The 22,799-nt window shown below is 38.0% G+C and overlaps 2 protein-coding genes across 12 annotated transcripts; both read left to right on the top strand.

Annotated features, from left to right (window-relative positions):
• Positions 1–6,466: 6,466 nt before the first annotated feature.
• Positions 6,467–11,574, top strand: LOC115743531 (cysteine--tRNA ligase, chloroplastic/mitochondrial). 11 transcript variants are annotated; one of them, XM_048277743.1, is made up of 10 exons: positions 6,467–6,478; positions 6,538–6,968; positions 7,417–7,480; positions 7,746–7,907; positions 8,162–8,332; positions 8,728–9,009; positions 9,149–9,274; positions 10,079–10,276; positions 10,575–10,676; positions 10,984–11,574. In XM_048277743.1, exons 2-10 carry the CDS (start codon positions 6,556–6,558, stop codon positions 11,218–11,220), a joined length of 1,755 nt encoding a protein of 584 aa, XP_048133700.1. In that variant the 5' UTR covers positions 6,467–6,478; positions 6,538–6,555; the 3' UTR covers positions 11,221–11,574. The 11 variants fall into 11 exon arrangements, with proteins under 11 accessions (XP_048133700.1, XP_030534212.1, XP_030534216.1 ...); XM_030678355.2 differs by lacking the exon at positions 6,467–6,478 and having other exon boundaries at positions 6,490–6,968; positions 10,984–11,001; positions 11,076–11,218; XM_030678352.2 differs by lacking the exon at positions 6,467–6,478 and having other exon boundaries at positions 6,485–6,968.
• Positions 11,575–21,610: 10,036 nt separating this feature from the next.
• On the top strand, positions 21,611–22,749 carry LOC115743479 (TPD1 protein homolog 1A-like). Its single transcript, XM_030678268.2, has 2 exons — positions 21,611–21,686; positions 22,275–22,749. Exons 1-2 carry the CDS (start codon positions 21,629–21,631, stop codon positions 22,580–22,582), a joined length of 366 nt encoding a protein of 121 aa, XP_030534128.2. The 5' UTR covers positions 21,611–21,628; the 3' UTR covers positions 22,583–22,749.
• The last annotated feature ends 50 nt before the right edge of the window (positions 22,750–22,799 follow it).

Raw genomic sequence — 22,799 nt, forward strand, 5'->3', positions numbered from 1 at the left:
AAACAATCGAATGACCGCGACAGAGAAATTACCGATTGGTGACCCCACAATGAAATGCGAGGGAAACTCACACGAAAAAAAACAAAAACAAACAAACCATCGATTCAACCGCAACAAATTCATTGTAGCTAATTTAGTTGGAAAGTCCTAAATCTTTCGCACTTTTATCAATTCAGTCCTAAATCTTTTAAGTTTGCGGATTCAGTTCTAAACATTTTCACCTTTCTCCAATTAAGTCATATTTGCTGAAATTTGCTGACATGGACGACACCAGCGCCGACGTGAATAAGTTTTTTTATTTTTTTTTTCCACTTTTTTTCTTTTTTCCTTTCTAGGTTATTAAAATAATGTTTTGAAAACATCCACGTGAGCGCGTCGATGCCATGTAGCATGTCCGTGATTTTCCAGCCAATAGGACTAAATTGGTAAAAGGTGAAAAGATTTAGGATTGAATCGGCAAACTTAAAAGGCTAATAGCTGAATTGACAAAAATGCAAAAAGTTTAGGGCTTTTTGACAAGTTTTCCGTACAAAAAAAGAAAGTGTAGACCCGTCACCCATTCACCAATTCACTATGCGGTGCACATGGCTAGTCTTTAGGAATATCTATATATCTCAAATTGAACTATCGAAACTCAATCGAAATTTAGATTACTGATCAAAGGTGCCAACTAACCCAAAAGAAAAATAGGTGCCAACAATTGTAGGGCCCACTTAAATGTTTAACTCACTTTCTTTATCTCCTTTTCATCGATTGAGTGAGAATTTGAATTTTGAGATATAGGGTTTTAGTGATTGCATGACAACAATTCTAGTTCTACGATTCTATTTTCCGGGACAAAAAAGGATGAGAACCATGTTTGGCAACGTAAATGATGCAGATTCAGATTTTGTTATCGAGAATTGTTTTGGAGCAAAATCAAGAATAAAAAAGTTGGTTATGGAAAAAAGAATTACTTTTGAGAATCACAAAATAGAATGAAGTGCCACATCTTTCACTTTTTCCTTTCAGTCCTCTCATCACTTTTCCCTTGACTTAAAACAGAACAAGCTCTCATTTTCAAAGAAAAATATATAAGATAATTTTAAAAAATAAAATAAAATTCTAAAAAATTGGAAAAAATTCTAAAAAATCAGAAAAATTTCAAAAAAAATCCCTGAAAAAAGAAAAAGCTTAGATTAGGCTAGTTTGACCTCATTTTCATAAATTTGGCCTTAGATTCCCTAGAGTTCATAGATCTTGTTCTTTTTTAGGAAAATCATAAATATCTTTGAAATTAAATCCGAACCACATTTCTCTAAGCCCTAAGGGCTTCATTAGGGTTTTATGATATGATTTATCAATGTCATGATTTCTTGATTGGGCACTTGATTTCATTAGTTGTGATTTGCCTAGGTTTAGGTACTTTAGACTTAGTCTAGTTTTATAAATTTTGGTAAAAGACAAACAACCTGCATGAATGCTTTGCGTTGGCTTACCTTATAGGTTTAAAAATAAATTGAAAATTTATATGAAACACGTTTAGAAAATACTCAACTTCGATGCCGAAAGGGTATCAATGAAAATACCGATGTAACTAAGTCTCCGGACCCTAGATTTCTCTGGTTGCGTAGAATCGAATGGTTTCTCCTGTTCGTTTGGTAAGGTTTTCGGTCTCCCTTGCTCAAAGACAAGTGGTGATTGTATTTACATGTACACATACACATGCCACCAATCACACTAAGAACAAATTTGATATTCCTTCATTGCGATTTGATATAGACTTGGGAGGGCCTAGGCTAATCCGAGATCACACACTAACCCAACATGGTCTCTCCTTTTTTAAGCTTAAAATGACTTGTTATGACACAACAATTAAATGGAATAGCACAAAAAAATGTTATATAATATATATAAGCGAATCAATATGAATTAATCTTCAATTAATTTGAAATGTAGGATGAAATTTCACACAGTAACTATGTAATTATTTGACTTAAATGACAAATATTGGGAAGAGAAATTATTTATGTGAACAAAAATTTTGTTCGATTACTAATCGCGTTTCTGTTCCGGGAAGAGAAAATTTGTGCGATTATCGAGCACGTTCTGATTCTCTAAAATTTATCTAGAGAATAGAATAAAAAAAATTTAATTTTAATCGGAATCACTTTTTCGGATCAGAATCATTGCCATGTATGCTCTTAATGACCTCGATTTTTTACTAATTCAAGTTGGTGAGGGCTTTTTGAACAAAAAAAAAAAAGTTTTGTGGGGGTTTGATTATCATAGATCCTATTTCCCACATATGAGTAATTTAAGCTTTCCATTGTCCAATTCAAGATTGAAGATTAAGTTCAAGATTCTAGATTAAATTGGATTTTTACTCCATTTTTCTTAAATTTGAGTTTTAATGTCAATTAATGGTCATAATCCAATCATTTGTTTCAGCACTTTGAGTTTGTGAGAATTCCAAAAGATTCGAAATTTCGACCACCGAAAGGCCCCCACCAAGCCTAAAAGTATGAGCTCAAGGATTTCCCCCTCTCCCTTTCCTAGGATTTGTCTCCTCTCCCAAGCCGTCGCCCCTGTAGCTGATATCCCGAGGGACTCTCTCTCCTCCTCTCTCTCTACTTCCACATCTTCACGACTTCTTCGTTGATTTCGCAGACGACACCATTGACTTATGCAACAAAAGTGGAGGGTTCTGTTTTGTGAGCTCATAAGTTCAAAGCACGAGGAAGAATCTATTCGCTCGCTCCGGCTTCGGCTTTGGTGTTTACTTCATATAGTGAAGCACTCCACAAATCTACGGAGCCCCTTTGCTGTTGTTTTCAGTGTTCGGTTTATCTAAAAGTGATTTTGTGATTAACTAATATATCTTTTGCAAGTTTTCTCTCACGATGTAGAGTTAGATTTACATTTGGGTGCTCTTCTATTTCAATCTAGAATTAGTTCTGAAATTTACAAGGCATTTTCTATATAAATTCAATCTATCGGTATTGTCATTATCCCTCTATGGTGATGGTGCTATATACGACAAATCTAGGCATGCACCGCTTTTTGATATTTGAGAGAAAAATCTCGATGTGTACTCATCGTGGATATTAATGCAAGATTCGGTAATAGGCCACCGATTGTGCTTTGGTGCAATGGCAAACTCGTCTTTATGGAATTAACGAGTCTCTGCAGTTTGTACCGAGTTGATTCATCTTTGAGATTTACTTATTTTATTAGATTTGCATCTTTATTTTGAAAATGTATCTTTCATGTAAAATGGAAAATTTCTCTTCACAAAAAAATAAAATAAAAAAAGCCCCTACCAACGAAGTTAGGATTAGGTTGCACATATTTGATAAATTTTACGACATTGATACGTTTGGTTCAGCTTTCCCAAAGCGCTTTGGGCCTCTAAAGCCCCTTGAGGAAATGATGAAGTGTTTGGCAAGTCTTTCAAGAGGCCTTGAGCCAAATGTTGGCCTTAAAAAGGCAGAAAGCCCAATGCTGTTCAAAATGTTGAAGGCCTCATTAATAAAAATTAGTCAGCTACCTATTTTGCCTTCAAAACCTTACTGAAAATCCCCTTTTACCCCTCTTTTAAAAGTGAAACCCGAGTTGCTGGTTGTTGTTCATCTTCTTCTTTAGGTGGGGCCAGCGAAGGGCCGGCAAAGGCCACCTGGGCCAGGTGGCATCAATTGTCGGTCGTCGGCGCCATATCCGGCTCGCTTGGCGCCTGAATTGACGAAGGGTTTTGATTTTTTAAAAAAAAGAAATAGAAAAAAGAAATATGCAACCAAAAGCTATTAGGAAATTTTTTTTGCCAAATAGTACTTAACCTAAAGTTGCATTTCAAAGTATTTTTTACTGAACAGTAATTGTATTTTTCCAAAGCCACTTAGACTAAAGACACTTGTATTTTCTCAAAGCCTGTTTTCAAACCGAACCAAACGCACTCATAATCATAGTTTTTTAAACGTTTGCAAACTGATTGCAGTTCACAGAATGTTAAAAAGACTGTTCGAGTGATTTTTCCTTTTGAATACAGAAAAATACAACAAAGAGTGGCCTCGTCAGCCACAATAAATTTGTAGACATCAAACTCTTTAGGAGCATTTGGTTCCCACTTTGTGCCGATTTCATCTTATAATTAGGATTCGAACTAGTAGGGCCAGTTCTCAGGTTCTCCAGTTAGTCGGATTGGACTGGTCCGGTTTAGGATTTTGACAATATTTTTTTCTTTACTCTTTAAAAGAAAAGGAAAATTTACAAAAAAAAATATAAGTGTATTGTCGATTTGGACATGTCGGTTCTGCAATTCGAACCAGAAACCAAACTGATTATTCTTGATTCCTAAATTGGTTTGGTCCTCGTGCACACCTCTTGTTCGGAATCCCTAGTGCATAGAAGATGGGAAGAAAGTGGCACAAGTGGTAAATTTTTCCTCCAAATTTTCTCAACAAAAATCTTCAAATTCTCCACAACTTTCCACCAAATTTTAATTCCTCCCATTTTTATCAGGGAAAACTCTAAAAAAAAATAAAAATCCTACACCTACTATATGTTTGTCAATTCCATCCTAAATATTTTAATTTAGTTGTTTATTCCTAAACATTTTAACAATTTGTCAATATAATCATTTCGATTATTTGGCTAAAAATCGTTGACGTAACTACCATTGACATATAAGAATTTTGCAATTTTCTAATAATTTTGTGAAATTATATTATATATACTTTTTCTTTTTTTAACTGTAGGCCGTCGACCCTCACCAGCCATAATGAGGGCTCTCGACCCCCTCACCCAAATTTGGGCCAATTGAGGGTGCTGTGGCCCTCACCGGTTTGCCCTCGCCCAAAAAGTCCAAAAAATTAGAAATAAATTATGAAAATTGTATACGTCAATGTCATGTCATGTGAAATGTTCCATATGCACGTTAGCGATCTTCAATTAAAATTAGCAAAAAAGGACTTCATTGACAAATCATTAATATATTTAGGAATAAATTAACTAAATTAAAAGACTTTTGACAGAATTGACATTATAATAAGTTAAAAATTTTTTTTTTTGGGTAATTTTTTACCATTTTCGTTACGTTCGTCAAAAACCGACCGGTCCGGCCTTGGTCCTTTGACGACTCGGTCCGATTCTCCCTCATTTAGCTGGATATCGGATGGATTCGATTCGGCTGGGATTGTTTCGGTCTCGACCGGGCATGTGGATCTATGTAGCACCGACACGACACGGGACACGACACGACACGACACGCCGACACGTGATTTTTCAAAAAATAGAGAATTCCGACACGTTGGGACACGTTATATATTAAATATATATTTTTTATGTATACATGAAAATTTATGAATTTTATGATTCACGTAAAAGTAAATAATAAAAAAAGAGTTCTAGAATGAATTTACGCTAAAAATAAGGATTCACTATTTATTAATATCAACATTTTGAATTGAAAAATTAAATTACATTCACCATCAAATATAATAACAACTCATTGATAATGTCTTTGTATCCGCTCCTTTTGTATCAGACTCATCAATGAAAATATAGGGGCACAAGTAACTGCGTGCGACAAGCTTACGGCATTCTCATGGAAGATAAAAACGCAACCAAAGTGGGAAATGGCAGCACAAGTAACTGTGTGCGACTATCTTGAGAGGCGGACAGGGTAAAAGGAAATCAAAAAGAGTCGAGAGAGAGGGTGGATTCAACACATCACTGACACCGGCACAGAAGAGAGAGAGAGCTCAGTTTGGGAGCACTGGTGGAAGAAATGGCAGAGGCGAAGGTAAAGTCGCCCTCACCCTCGTCTTTTTGTGACGTGAAACGCGGACTCCTCCACTCTCTCTCTCTCTCTCTCTCTCCTTCATTGGCCACTGCTTTTTTCCTCTGTTGCTTCATTTCGTCATATACATAAACCAAACAGACCCTCCACAGTCTCTCTCTCTCTCTTCTCTCTGCTTACCCTCCATTGAACCCACTTTCGCTCACATTCTTTCTTCATTTCTGACTTCGCGCCGATCTCTTCCTCGCTATCTTCGTCGACGTTATGCTGGACATGAGAATCTCTGTAAGACCCTGTTATTTGCTCCTTTGCTCCTGTAATCTTGCTTTCACCACCATCATTTTCGCCGCCAGGCCTTGAGGGGAGCGACAGAGCCGAAAGCAGCGAGAGACGATGCGAGAGAGACAGAGGAGAGGTGGTTAAAGCAAACACAGAAAGAAGAGGTCCTGTTTCTTATTTTGACTTCAGTTTTTGTACTTAAAAGATCAAAACTTTCCTACCTTATCTCAGGACACGCGAGTCCCTCGCGTGTCCGTTCCGTTGACTGCGAGTCGGAGCTCAGACACGCGTTGACGGCGTGTCCGAGCGTATCCGGCCGTGTCCGGACGTGTCCGGCGCGTGTCGGACACCTACACGTGTCCGACACGCAAAAAATGCGCCCAAAGGCGAGCCCGTGCTACATAGATGTGGATAACACCGCACGCGCTGCCCCTGCTTGTCTATTCTTCGAAGGCGTTGAGAGCAAACATCTGAATGTGCAGGACGAAGACGATGAGCACATGAAACTGCGACTCCCCGCTCCAATGGGTTCGCTTCTCAAGCTCTGCAAGCCCTTCTTCTTGACCCGCTTCTCTTCACTCCCCAACTCTCCGGCGACCACCCATCTCAGGACCGGCCATTGCCGCGCCCTCGTCAAGCCCAAGAAGCGGTACGGCTCGTTCTGCTCCAGTTCCCTGAGCTCGTCTCGTCCGTTGGCGAGCTGCCAGTTCTCGAGCGAGCACGGTGGGGATGGGGCCGACGGCCCGGCTCCGGCGGCGGATCTCTGGCTGTTCAACACGATGAGCAGGAAGAAGGAGGCGTTCAGGCCCAAAGTGGAGGGGAAAGTGGGGATGTACGTGTGCGGGGTCACTGCTTATGATCTCAGCCACATTGGGCATGCTCGAGTTTATGTCACCTTCGATGTGTTGTACAGGTGCTTTGCTCTTTCTCTGTAAATTAGTGCTGTATGCATATATGAGGGTTAGTTTTTGGGGCTGAGTATGAGTATTTGTGAGTTAAACTTGAGATTCTTAATGTAATTTCATCGAATTTGGGTGTTAATATTTATGGGGGAGGTGGAAAGTTTTGAACTTTGATAAATATTGCTGGAGAATTGGTGAATGCGAATTGAATTGGACACTCGGTCTATGACTATGTTTTTTTGGGTAAGGTGGTCTATGACTATGTTAATAAGGGAGAAAAAGTGGAATGAAAGTTCCTGATTTTTGGTTTTGAATTTTTGATTGGATTTGTTTCTTCTCACTCTTTCTCCAGGCTGGTGAAAGCATCGCCACATTTTCAATAGAATATTTTCCGTGTGGAACTTGACTTGAATTGCTAATCGGAATTTTGTGTTGGTTGTTTTTTTGGAAATTAGGCAGATACCTTAAGAATTTGGAGTATGAAGTTTGCTACGTCCGTAACTTCACTGATGTTGATGACAAGGTAAGTTGGATGTATGGGTTGCACTATTTCTCTTGAAGACATTACTTATTGCACATATGAAGCTTACGAGGTAGTTTTGTCCTGGGAAGTGAAGTTTGGCATTCTTCTCTTGATGATTCTGGAGTTTACTGATACTTATCCTGGTCATTGCGTCACTCGTATAGTCATATCATTGGACATTCTGCTATTGGAGCAAAATGTTGACTGCAAATTATCATTGCCATTGAAACAATAGGAACCTGAATGCAGTTTCCACATTTTGTAGATAATTGCAAGAGCGAATGAACTGGGGGAGGACCCTATCAGCTTGAGCAAGAGATATTGTGAAGAATTTCATGTCGATATGATGCATCTTCATTGCTTGCCTCCTTCTGTCGAGCCTTGTGTTTCAGACCATATGCCTCAGATAATTGACATGATCAAGAAGGTAATCATTTGGTTTGATAGGTGAGTATTGGCACCATGATCAAATCAAGCAATAATGTGCACTTCAAGCATGTAACGGATGCTCATGAATGCAGAGTTTGACTGTACGAATTCACTGATCATAACCTATTTTAGTGGCTTATAAAGTTTCTGGAGTATTCAATAGTCAGTTTAGTTCGATTTTGTTTAGTTAAATCTCGCTACAACCTGTGCCATGGCTCTAAATTTGGATTGCATTATTTCCTTTCTTGACAGATTTTGGATAACGGTTGCGCATACCAAATTGATGGAGATGTGTACTTCTCTGTTGACAAGTTTCCTGAATATGGACAACTATCTGGGCGAAAGCTAGAAGATAATCGAGCTGGGGAGAGAGTTGCAGTGGACTCAAGGAAGAAAAATCCTGCTGATTTTGCTTTGTGGAAGGTACTGCAATTGCAAGATGCACCTTTTTATCTAATACTGCTGTCTCCTTATTAGATTCAGTTTTCTTCTGCCAATGACTGCAGGAGATACATGCTAAGGGCTTGCTTTATTAGTTTAGGATAAAAATTCAATAATGCTTTTTCTTGCTGATCACTCAAATCTTATTCTAGAGTATCATTTTATGAAGCTAGTATTGACAGCATATTCTGATATTGTCCTATTATAGTTCTGCTATTTATGTGAGAGGAGTTGCGAGAAAGTAGTACTTGTATCCTGGAAAGATTATCAACCAGCAGATTAAATTCAAAGTTTTTTGTTTCTCTCTCTGTCTGAAATTTGGTGCTAATTTAACAAGGAATAGGGTTAATGAGTATTTTTTTGTAATTGTGTTGCAGTCTGCAAAGGAGGGTGAGCCCTTCTGGGTGAGTCCTTGGGGTCCTGGAAGACCTGGATGGCATATAGAGTGCAGTGCCATGAGTGCCACCTATTTGGGTTATTCATTTGACATTCATGGTGGAGGAATGGATCTTGTTTTTCCACACCATGAGAATGAAATTGCTCAAAGCTGCGCGGCATGTGGACAAAGTAATATAAGCTACTGGATACACAATGGTTTTGTCACTGTGGATTCAGAGAAGATGTCGAAATCCCTTGGGAACTTCTTCACAATTCGTCAGGTGAAGAATTTGAGGTCCTTTCAGATGATTGTTTGTCTGATCCTTGATGATTGTAGTTCCTGCTGTGTAATTTTTCGTCCGTATGTTATGGGTTTGGCATTTGAAATTAGATTTGATTTTGCTGAACTCTCATTGATAGGTGATCGAGTTATACCATCCACTAGCTTTGAGACTTTTCTTGTTGGGGACACACTATCGATCGCCAATAAATTATTCTGATGTACAGCTCGAGAGCGCATCAGAACGTATGTATTACATCTATCAGGTGTGGAATCTGCTTCTAAGTGCTAGAACTCTCTCTCTCTCTCTCTCTCTCTCTCAGAGAGGAAGATTGTTTTGTTTTTTTGTTTTTTTTCTTTTTGGTCTAATGAAGATTGTTTTGTTAAAACATGTCAAAGTTGAAATGTCCAGCCAAAAAAAAAAAAAGGTAATTGAAGTTGCTGAAAGGAGAGAAACGGGGCAGAGAAAAAAAAGAAAATCAGTTATGTAAGGATGAAACAAAACAACCACCTAATAAGAGGGAAAATTTACATACCTCTATAGACATGAATCTACTTGAATAGCTATAAATGGCTATCTGGGTACTCTTTCCTCTTGACTTAAATAAATCATTTAAAAGGGCCAAAACATGGATAATGGAGATAGAATGCTGTTAGTGTTAGCAATATGGAATACAAGCTGAACAAATAAGGCAATCTTTCACTCAAAATTGAGACGTGCATTCCCATTATTCTCCATTGTTTAATGGACATTAGAAACACATGTAAACATTGTATCATGTCAATATTTAACGTAGGTCCTTAGTATGTCCTTATGATAACTGCAGAGACTAGAATAGTGTGGCTTTGCATTTTGTCTTTTGCTGCATGATTGGAGCATTGGTCTCAAAGTGCATGGTTTTCTCTGGTTATAGTGAAATTTATATTTGCATAAATTACTTCTTTAGTTGCCTTGGCACATGGAGAACCTGAACATAAGTCTAATTATCAGCAATTTTGTCAAAACTATAAAGAAGAAGATTGAATACTGAATTGCAGTTTTGACACGACGAGTTAAAATTTTGTTGCAGACTTTGTATGATTGTGAAAATGTTATTAGTCAGCATGCAGTCCAACTAGATAACGTCCCACCTGATGCACTGGATTGCATTACGAAGTTCAAGAATGAATTTGTGGCCGCCATGTCTGATGATCTTCACACTCCCGTTATCCTGGCAGCACTTTCTGACCCGCTGAAGAACATCAATGATCTGCTCCATACCCGTAAGGTCAGGAAACCAGGGTTTATGTAAATGCAATCCAGTGTTTTCGTGACAATCTTGTAGGGTTTGTGATGTTTGACCTATCATGGTCCTATTTGATGAAGCTTTACTTTTCTCTGTTCAATCGTTTTGGTAATCATCTCAAATGAACATCTTAGCTATGTGGCGAATTTGCTGATCAATCTCAATAATGAAATTGGATTAGATAGAGTAGATCGATATCGTAATCTGCTTGCTTTTCCTTTTTATTTGTGAGCTCTTCTATTTCTTTGGATTAAGGTTATAATTTCGATAATTCATGCAGGGGAGGAAGCAACAACTGCGAATGGAATCGCTGGCTGCTCTAGAAAAAGTAATCAGGAAAGTTTTGACTGTTTTAGGACTACTACCCGGCAGTTATATTGAGGTATGAACGCCTGCTTTTATATAGAAATGATGTTCATGATGTTATGTAGCGTCCAAAAGCTCCTTCTCGCCCACTCATGTCATAAATATTATAAAAAGACTGCAATTCTTTTTGCTGCTTAACGCCACTTCAAAATAACATATGAAAATTTTGTATCAATTATTGGCAATTGCTTCGTATTTAGTGTCGTCTTTTTCCCCCCTTTTTGAGGGCGACACCCATGGCCTTTGCTTTAGATGTTTGCTCATTGGGAAGTTGCATTGCCATTCTTGAGTTGTGTTAATCAATGGTCTATTTCTCCTTGCAGGTTTTGCAACAGCTGAAGGAAAAAGCTCTGAAGCGTGCAAAATTAACAGAAGAGGAGGTCCTGCAAAAAATCAGAGAGAGAACCGCTGCAAGGAATGCTAAAGAGTATGAGAAATCGGATGTGATAAGGAAAGATTTGGCCACTGTAGGGATTGCTCTCATGGACAGTCCCAACGGTACAACTTGGAGACCATCCATCCCACTCGCAATGCAAGAGCAGGTGGCTCCTACAACATAAGCAGTCCCCAACATGCCAACCTCAACATACGTCTTCATCGAGCTGCTCGGTTTAACATCTGCTTTTTTAGATGATATCATCTGAGCAAACGGGTTCCAGTATTTTTTGAGACTCGAGGTAAATCAAGAACAGAATTTGCCATTTTCAGTCGAATGATAGTTAAGTTATATGTTAGATACGGAGTTGAGAGTTTGGGCGTATACCAAATTATTCTTTCTAAGATTATTCTTGCCTGAAGCAATTGCCCAAAAAAAGGTAACGGAGACATTAAATAGCCAATCATACGAGCACGCAAAGCTTGGGGACACTTTTGTCGCCATTTTTGTCAGTTAATTTGTTCATTTTCTTTATTTCTCTTGTACCGTCATGAAATTTTTTTTAAGGGAAGCTCATCATATATTACGTCTCTCTTCCTTACTAGTAGAAACATTAGTTAGCTTGACAAAATCTTCAAAATTTCGAATGTGAGACGATCGGTCTGATGGAATGGGTCCATAAACTCGAGTTGCAAGAGAGGTATTCAAACGAGTGACTGCAGTGGTTCTTACTCTTCGGTCATGCATGCTTCAAGGATTTGTCACCTCAGAAAAGAGAAGAAATTGACTCTGTGAATGCTACATGTTCTGAATGTTTCGGTTGCGACCGAGGAGTCGCCGTCGAAGAGATTTCTGTCCATAAGACGCAATTCTTTTTGCCATTAGTTGGTCACATTGAGTGTGGATATATGGAGACGATGCCTCAATGATTAGATTCATGTTTTTCCCTTTGTGAATGCAGAGTGTTGTTGGAGATCATTTTTGAGCACCCCCTTCCTCAAATGTTAAAGTAATCTTTTATTTTTTGCTCTATCAATTGTTAAAGATAATCTGTTATGCACACAAAAACTTGGCCAAATTCACAAAATGGGATGTTCTTAGATATTTTGCTGTTCAATCTTTAGAAGGTTGCCAACCTCAGACGAGCTACTGTCATGTCCTTTGTATTCTTTGTTTTTGGGTTAGTTCTGTTGTTTCTTCAGGAACATGGTCACTGCACTAGTACACAATCCTTATGTTCAATCTCTGGAAGGTTGCCGACCTCGGACGAACCATTGTCATGTCCTTTCTCTTCGTTTTTTGGTTATTAAACGTTCACTTTCCTTTTTTGATCATGTTAAGACAGTATGGTACAGTTCTGTTGTTTCTTCAGGAACATGGTCACCGCACCACTGTACATTTCTTATCAGCTCAAAAGTCCACCTCTGGTTCCATCTTGAGAGAGACATTACACCTCAGAAAATGCACAGCATTTGACAGAAATCTTCCCTCAAGAGGCGATGCTCTTTATGTTACTCTCTCGATAAAATGCTGGAGCGTTCATGCTTAAGTCCAATCCCATCAAATCTTTGTGCACATAGGGAGACTTAACATAGAAAAAAGAACTGCCATGGCGTCTATCATGAAGCTTTTGTGTATGGCTCTGCTTCTGCTTCTCTTAAGTAAAGGTGAGCGCCTTCTTCTTGACTAGAGAAGATTAACAATGTTGCGAGACATATTGAGTTTAGGGACCAATGCCTTGAGAGAAGAAAGAGTTACAACAATGGATTGGATTTGGGCAAACTGTGAACCCATTTCACACCCATATGTTTTGGGGCTTTGCCATACTAAATCCATTTATAACTCATTTGCTAATGCTAACATAGTTAGCATATATAATAACCCAGCCTATCAAATATAAGTTAGAAAATGGATGTATAACCCATATTAACAGGTGTAGTCTTGCTTTAGTGAGACGGAGTTCCCTGTCCCGGATTTGCATTTGCCACTAATTTTATGCGAAGAAGCATGGTGAAAACACCTTCTGTGTATCTCCTTTTTGTCTTCTCGAGCTCTATTCAAGGAAATGTGAACCCAAAACGAATTCTCCAAAACATCAGCCCCCACACAACACCTCCCCCAAAAAAAAATCCCCATTTTGAAAATAATTGAAAGATCACTCGGCGAAAATAACCATAAGCAGTGACAGTATTATAAGTTTTTTCATCTTGATTGAACCTGTAACCTTCGTTAGCAAATTCATTTTTTGTGATTTCTCTGATCAAAGTAGAGGTTACCAAAGGACCAAGCATAGCACTAATAGTAAGACACATTTTATTTGACATTTTTCAGGACGTCGGATACAATTGGGTGGGTTACTTTTTGCCGGCATTGAAAACGCGTCACATTATGGCAGGCTACCATGGCTTATATTAGGTGAGCACTTAATTACCGGCCTTTCCATAAGCAGGCTAAAGTTGTAAGTACAAGTGCATCAAGTCCTCCTTATCCTGGGAGAACATCATTTGAAATTGTTGAAATATCGTCCCACATCGTAAGTATGCTCTCCCGTGCTTCATGGCACTATCCGTCTCATCCTTCATCGGTTGATCATATTGCTAATATTTTTACTAAAGCACATCCATCCGAGATTTTCAAGATCTGTTCTCCAAATTCAAGTTTACTTCTTCTATATCACACCTTGAGTTTGAGGGGATGTTAAAGATATATCCTCTTGATTGTGTATATCTCTCGGGATTGTAATCTTGGTTAATTGTAATAGCTATCGTAATATTTTGTTACCATAGGCTCGTGTACTATTTAATCATATATACAGAAATTTCTCAATGGTATTGTGCATATTAAAGTGAGAAACTGGAGCATCACTCAAATGGCAACCACCGTCAAGATTATATTCCCTGTTTTTGTTTTTGTTGTGCTTCTCATAGGCGAAGGTAAGGAATTGCCCGTTGTTTTTTCTCTCTTAAGCGGAGATTTGACTCTATCGTTTTTTTTTTTTCAGGCTTTAAGGGGGTGCATGACAACACTCCTGCTTCAAAAATCTACTTATGCTCTACAAGTTCATTTTTTGTCAGAAAAATTCCTTTAGTAACAACTGAAAATTTCTACTTATGGAAAATTATTAATACAAAATCTTTTACAAAAAATAATTGTCGGCGGTCGAAAAATTTCTACTTTATTTTAATTTTTTTAAATTTTCTTTAAAAAATAATTTATATTATAAAAATATTATTTACTTTTTTAAAATTAAAAATATATTATTTAGTTTTTACCTTGGCAATTGGCGACGATGACTCAGAGGTGGCGATGGTTGGGGGGGCGGGGGTGTTGGGTGGTGGCGACCGGTGGTGGTCGCGGCGACAATACTACGGTGATTGGTGACTAGTGGCGGGGGGCGACGGTAGGTGGCAACAACCGGCGGAGGTCGGTGGTGGACGGCTGGCGGCGGAGGTTGGTGATGAGCGGCGGTGGTTGGCGGCAATGGGTGAAAGTTGGCGGTAGGCCGCGACGGCAGATGTGTGGTTGGGAGAGAGAGGCACTAAAAATGAAAAGAGGTTAAAGTGAGAGAGATATTGATGTTGAGAGATTTCTACTTCTAAAAGAGAAATAACTTTTTTTAACTTCTGAACCCGACTCAAAAACAACATCAGAAGTAGAAATGTAATGTTGTGCAACCAAATGGATTCCTGTTTCAAAAGTTATGTTACTAAACGGATTTTTGCTCCAGAAGCACTTCTAAAGCAGAAATTCATTTCTAAAAATGTTATCATATGAGCTCTAAGCTTCAGTTCTCACTAGAATTTCATTGCATTTCATTTTTTTTTACCATTATCAGAAATTTTAATCCCCACTGAGAAAATCATGTCGTTGGAAGAGCAGCTAAAATAGTTTTTGCCCTAACTCATTACACAAGTCATGTCATCATAGATAGATTATAGATAATCCAAATCCTCGATTAATCGATCGATCTCGTACGTTTGTTGCTCTTTCTTAAAACTCTGCGTGATAGATTTCATTTTCACACGGGCTCTTCAAGGTTTAGCATGGGTTTAACCCTCCACTTCTAACGTCATGTGCAGGCAATTGCCAATGTTCTGCGGACGATATCGACGTCGTGCAATCCAAAACGGGAGCCATCGTGAAGCAGAAGCCGGAGTGGAACGTGACCATCAAACTCAATTGCCCTTGCATCGTAGCGAATATTAACTTAGCTTGCCCGGGCTTCCAAACCGCGGAGCACATCGACCTGTCTTAAATGGGGGATGAGTGTCTCATCAACGGCAGGAAATCCATTAGAGATTCGATCGGCTTTCCTATGCGTGGGACGAGTCTTGTCCATTCAATATTGCCAACTTTGAAACCGTCTGGTGTTTATGAGAGGAAATAGTGTGGTTGGACCGAAGAAAACGCCGAATAAGAGCTCTTTGCTGTGTTGTTTTGCTTTTCTCATTACTACGCTTTATTGTGCTTAGTTGACGACAAATAAGCGAACAGATCTTTCTCTTTTCAATTACATCTCTTACTAATTAATAGCATGCGGATGCTCAGTAAATTTTTTTGCATACTCTCTAACAAACATCGCACGAACACATATGCATCTTTTCCATAGTACCACTAGTTTACCAAATAAACCTAACACGGGTTTTACATTGCAAACATTAGTAGGCAAACATTATGAAAATACAAAATACATTCATCCCGGGGAAGGGTTAGGGTTGCCCATCTCCACTATCTTCCACATCCCAAAAGCCTGCTCATACAAACGTCGGCTACCATCTAAGGATCAAACACTACAACCGTAGGTGAGTCATCGTCGTCCCCTCTATCCTACGGACCCTTGAACCCTGTCAAGGGTCCAACCATCTCGCCATCCATATCCATATCTCGGTGAAGCGGTAGGGGAGAAGCATAGGTAACCCTACTTCCGTCCGGGCAATGGAACTAAGCTTAACATATACCAAATCAGTCCCCAATATTAGTACATCGTCATATACCCACTCTATATACATAGGTACTCCAAAGCATGGTACGTGAGGATACATCCTACAAATCGAAAAAATTAGGAGTGATCTAAAGCCCAGTGAAAGAAAGCTCCTAAGTTTAAGGTTGATGATCCGCTTACCACTCAACCTGGCGTCCAACTATCGAGCATTCAAGATCATACACAGGTACATGAGCATATGCATGATTTTCATTCGCAACAACAACAATATTGCATGATATAGTGCATACGATGCTGGGCAAATGTCATATTAATTCACAATGCACCGGTATCACCTAGTGTATTAATATCATGCATAAACATATACACATGAACATGCATTATCATTTTTACTTCTCCTCTTGAACACTTCCAAAGCATCCTCGATCACACAGCGGATACATCCAAAATCACATAGCATGGGCATCTCAACTCTCGAGGCATCTCATAACACTCCAGCAGCTGTCAAAGTACACTACAAGTGCCAAAACTTGTGTAGAGCACTCACTTTAGTACCAAACTTTCAAACGATCAATTAAGTGCCAACTTTTTTTAAAAACGATCACTAAGTGCATACTTTTTTAAAAAACGATCACTTCAGTGTTAACTCAAATTTAAGCTGACATTGCTCGCCAGAAATTCGACGTGGCCTATTTTTTTTTCTATTAATATTTAGGCCGACGTGACTCGCCCGAGTTGGCACTGAAGTAATTGTTTTTCAAAATATTTGGCACTTAAGTGATCGTTCTTAAAAAAATTGGCACTTAAGTGATCGTTTTGAAAGTTTTGGAATTGAAATGATTGTTTTTTAAAAAAAATTGGCACTTAAGTGACCTTTTTGAAAGTTTTGATACTAAAGTGAGCGTTGTGCACAAGTTTTGGCACTTGTAGTGTACTTAAGCCTTCTAGGAGCATCCCGGATCACACAGCAAGGACATCCGGACACATCGAGCATCGTTACCATCATTATGTGGACGATGGAATACTTTCATAATCTTTTTACATAATTTTCATGTACAGATGATGCTCATGAAAAACATTACAACATTGTTTTTATCAATCCATAATCCAAGGATAAGTATTCTGATTCATGCATCACTTACCTCTTTTCCATTCTCATGTCCCCACAGAATACAATGATGAATACAGTACAAGCTTCAAAAAGAATTCAAAGATGATGATGATGATGATGATGATGATGATTATTATTATTATTATTATTATTATTATTATTATATCCTTCAAGATCGGTAACTTTCACACTCCGACTAGTTTTAGTATTTAACCCCTATATCACTCTTTACAGCCAATAAATTACCAATTCTCGTGGAAAGACAATGCAACACCCCTTTTTCAAAGGAACCCAACTAAAAACACAACAACTCAGTACACTAACTTCGATTACCAAGCCATAGCCCTTTTCATGCTTATCATCAAATCCAACTAAATTAGCAACGAACAAGCAACTCAATTAAGAGCATTAAGTAAATCATTCTAGCTCGGTGCTTAGAGTTTCCACTTACCTTGAAAACTTGTCTACCAAATACTGGAGTAAGATAGAGGAAGAGACCCTTCTATTTTAGAATTTTGGGAGTGATAGTGTGTGTGGGGTAGTCATGAAGGGGGTGAGGCCTATTTATACTCCTCCCCATTGGCCTATCATAAATGGCCTCATTATGAAGGAAATAAGTGACACAATCACAATCTCCCACCTAGGCTAATAGGAGAGGTGGTATCCTAGCCTTGATTATGTGCCCTATAGTCATCTTGGCATAATTTACTTGGTCATCAAGGTTCCAAGTGGCCTACCAATGATGACATCTCAAGATTTACTAATCATTAACCCTGAATGATCATAATTAAGTCTAAGGTGCAAGTGGCCCAATAGATTTCTTTGGGGTGTCCCTAGGCAAGACAGCTTTTTAATTACTTAGTAGATAAGGTATCCTCTAAGATTATCATGATATTCGCTACTTGGCTATATGTCTCCAAATGGCATGGTCACAATTATATCTTAAGGTTTGATCCTGATGAAGCCTAACATTTGGTAATTATTAACCTAAGATTGTAATGATTAAACCTAAGCTTGAAGTGATCCAATGAGACTGCTTAGAGGGGCCCTTCATTGATTAACTAAAGTCAAATTAGACGATGTAGAGGATGATGTAAATGAACAAGCTTCTAAAGTAAGCTATGGGTAGCTTCTTCCATAAGCTAAAGAGAAAAACTTCTCTACCAAACCATAGAGTGACTTATTCCATAAGCTAGACATGAAAAATACTAGTGTCATTAGTAAAAAGGAAAAAATTCAAATAAGAATCCGAAGTATCCTTATTTTCTCAAATAAGGGTACGTTTGGCGATCATGATAAAAGTCTGAATAGGATAAATTTATCCTATCATGTGTTTAGTTCCCGCTCAGGATATGATATAATGGGATATAAAGGGGATATAACGTGACATAGCCTGGCTATAATTATCCCATGGGGAGGTGGGATAAAGGTGGATAGGATTTCTTTTGTTCATAGTTTAAAAACTATTTTTCTAAATAACAAACTTCTTATATAATAAAAATATAATAAAAATTATATTTAAATATATTTGAATTCTAATGTTAAAAAGAAAACTCAAAATAAAATAAAAACTCATTTTCATTTTTATTCATTATAAATCTTATTCATAATTTAATTTATTTCTTCTTTATAATACATATTTTATATATATTTATATATCCTAGTATCTATATCATTACATATTTTAAGTATAATTGTATAGTTTATTATTCAATGAAAAAGTTTATTAAGAGATGATGGAAACGAATCAAAATAGTCCTCAAAAAGAGATTTATAATTAAAAATAAGTAAAATGAAGTAGAAGAACCCATATTTTAAGTGAATATATTCAAACTTGAAAATGATTTTTCTAATTCTCGAAGAATAAGGAGCAACAAAATTTCTAAAAAAAGTAGCATCTCCATCTTCTTCTCTTCTATATCTTTAGTTCATTTGGAAGTTTCATGAATGCTTTGTAATTTTTTAGTTCACGATCAAGATCTACGAAAATAGCGAGAGAGTTGAAATTTCTTCTCCTTCATAGCTTCCCGATTCACATCAAAAGTCTAAGAAAAATAGAAAAAGAGTCAAACCTTCTTCTTCTCCGTACTTTGTATTTCATATTGAAGTTTAACGAATAAAATGAGAGAGGCAAAACTTTTCAGTTGCAAAGATGAATAGTTAAATTTTCTTTTTCTCATTAGATTTGGCGGTGAAATGTGAGATATTCTTACAGTTCGTTTGTGTATTTTCAAATTCATTTACATTAATATATTGTAAATATGAAACAATGAACATGATATGATATGAATATATCCGGCTCTATTATTGCGATTCACTAAACACTGGATAGGATATGACAAAATCCCTGGATTTCATATTCAATTCTATCCAATCCTTTCATGATTAGAAATCCGGACGACCAAACGCAACCTAAGGGTCTCGCTTTCTCGTGTTTATACAAACCTCTTAACTTCTCAAGCACGTCATAAACTTCAAATGAATTAAAAGCCATGAATGTTTTTAATAAACGGCTACATATTCCGATCGATCAAGGGCATTTTCATCAAAATACAATTTTAACATAATTTCTAGTTAAGTGAAATTAAAAATTCAAAAAATTAAAGTTAAAAAAAAAGGCAAGAAGCTACTCATGCTGGTGGGGCGATGGCAATGGCCAGTGGGTTGTCGACGCCTTGGCGTGAATCGACCCTCTCCTAGATCCGGGCCAAGGTTGCTAGCCCTAGCCCTAGCCCTAGCCCCAGCCCGGGTCTAAGCGAGGTCGCCGTCCATGCCCCGCTCGGACTTGGGCGAGGATTGGGTCGGAACACTCTCTTGGTTATGGCTAGCCCTCGCCGAGGCATCCCCCCTATTAAGGTCTTAACTGATTCTGTTATGGGTTTTTCTTTTCTTTAAATCATATTTATTTCCTATTTTCGTGGCCACATTTATTTGTGTTTTTTTGATGTATTTTTTTATATTATTTAAGAAATTCTATTTTTTAAAACTCATTAGCAAAATAAGGGTGTCAATCCCAAATTTTATAACTTATCAAGCTAGTGCAATCTATGACCAAAAAAAAAAAATTAGCGTAATCAAATTTCTTTAATGAATAAAACGAGGACATTTTTACCTCCAAATCTCAATTTTTTATCTCAAACTTTAATTAAATGAGCTTAAACACCTTAATTAAGGATGCCGAGCAGGGACTCACCTTCCCCACCATGAGCACGGACGACACTCGCCCGGATCTCAGAACCTTCTAGTTCAAATTCTCACCGTTAGTTATGCTTGACCACCGCTTCACATTCACGAATCAGATCGCATAGTATCGATTGTAGCTTCACATTGGTCAATTGATTGCATCAATTTGCACAGTAGAGATAATACATGCCTTCGAACAAGGACATTGAATAGAGGGAAAATTTGTTATCTTTCATTTTTTCACTCCTCAAATGGCGAAAAATTTTGAGTTTGAGCTTTCTCTTCTCTCGTTTACACCATTCACGCCGGCCCATCTTTGGAGCTTCCGCACCTCACTTGTGCTTTTCACCCTTAATCTCAACCTTGTAAACACCACCACAAAACCACTGGGGGATTGCTTTATTGGCCACTCTTTCCATCCGAGAAGAGGGAGATGGAGGGTTTGAATTCCCACCAAATGGGGGAGTGGGCTGGGGATGCTTGAAGAGAGAGCAGAGTTTCACAATCTATACAGGGCACATAGCGCATACAGTGTGGCTTGTATAGTTATTAGGATAGGATAGCACTCGCTCAAACAAAAACATAAAAAAAAACCATCACCACCATGTGAGCTTCGTTCACAGTGACACCTATGGCTCGGCATAAAGGCACCGATTTAACAATCAAGAGAAAAGAATCCGGAGATATCAATCAAAATTACAGGCTGATTTTTGGAGATGCTAAAATCAAGGGTCGACAACTTTTGTAATAAGATGATCGCTTCATTTATTATTTTTCATTGTTGTCATGGTTGTTTTGTGTCCTTACGTAGTGTGACAGCTTGTTTTGTTCTTTTAGGGCATTCGTCGTACCTCACGGACGACGGTGGACAAGGAGGTTTGTACATGTTACAACTATCCTAATTCTTCTTCTTTTCATAAGTTCCGAAGTTTTGCTAATTATGCTTCTAATATCACACTAACTTCTATTTTAATACTCATAGTAAGCACAAATTTTGCTTCTTCTTCTTCTTCTTCTTGCTTTGTATTGACCGAAGTTTCCCATCCTGGAATTGCATTTGCCATTTTATGCACACACAAAGAAAAAAAAACATGGTGACAGTTTCTTTTATGTTTCTCCTCTTTGTCTTCTCAATCTCTAATTTGGGAAATGTGAACGCAAAACAAAATTGTCCCAACAATTCCGGCGAGAAAAAGAATTCCCGTGGCTTATATTGAGTAAGCACGTAATTACCTGTCTTACCATAAGCAGGCCTAGGTTTTATATATTTATAAGGGCATCAAGTCCTCATGGTTTTCTGAGAATATCAAGCGGAATAAGACAAAAATTGAAGTGAGAATTCTGAGCATCATTCAAATGGCAACCCCCGTCAAGATTTTGATCCTTGTTTTTGTTATGCTTCTCTTTTGCAAAGGTAAGGGAATTGCCGGTCTTTTTCTTTTCTTGTCTTTTTTCTCTTAAGCATAGACTTTTATTTTTATTTTTTTGCCGAAACGAAAATCTTCATTTTTTTCAATTATTTTTCTAATTTGTTCTGAGGTGTTGAACTCCAGTTCTCAGTTTAATTTCATTGCATTTCAATTTTTTTTTTCAATCGGTATCAGAAATTTCAATGCCCACTGAGAAAATTATTTCCATGTAGTTGCAGCTAGATTGTTTTTGGCGTTTACCAGTGATCATAGATTGATCATAGAAATAACCATTCACCTCGTTAAAAATTATGTTAAAAAAAAAACAGGGAAAAAAAATTAGGGTGCAAACCTTTTCTTGTGGTTTTTGCCCTAAGTCTAACCATGTTTTAGTTTTTACTGGATAAATCTAATGAAGTTGGTCCAGACAGTATTTTCATTATAGGCTTCCGTTAATCTGGATCTTTGATATATCCCGTGCATGCATCGCTCTTTGTTAATACTTTGCGTTGTAAATTTCATTTTTCACGTGTGCTCTTCAAGATTTAACATGCTGGGTTCAAAACCCTCCACTGCTAACTTGATTTGTGCAGGCGATTGCCAGTGTTTCCCGAAGGACATTGAGATTGTGCAATCCAAAACAGGAGCCATTGTGCAGCAGAAACCAGAGTGGAAGGTGACCATCAACAAGAATTGCCCCTGCGTCATACTGAACTTGAGTTTAGTCTGCCCGGGCTTTCAGACCGTTGAGCCTATCGATCCTTCGGTCATGCAGAAACAGGGGGACGGGTGTCTCCTCAACCGCGGGGAACCCGTTACAGAGCCAATCAGCTTTTCCTACGCGTGGGACGATTCTTATCCATTCAAAATCGACCCTGGTTTCCAGACTGCCTGTTCATAAGAGGCAAGCGGATTAGTGTCGTTGCGTCGGAGGAAATGCCAAATAAGAGCTCTTTGCTATGCTCTTCTTCTTTTTTCGTTATGGCTTTCACGTTTGCTAGACTTTATTGTGCTCAGTTGATCAGATGACAACAAATTCACACAATTCATTAGCATATTGAGCTCTTGATGTAATACCTGAGAACATTTTGCAGTAATGTGATGTCAAGGTCAGACAA

This window comes from Rhodamnia argentea, chromosome 4 (assembly GCF_020921035.1).
Source record: "Rhodamnia argentea isolate NSW1041297 chromosome 4, ASM2092103v1, whole genome shotgun sequence".
Taxonomy (NCBI): domain Eukaryota; kingdom Viridiplantae; phylum Streptophyta; class Magnoliopsida; order Myrtales; family Myrtaceae; genus Rhodamnia; species Rhodamnia argentea.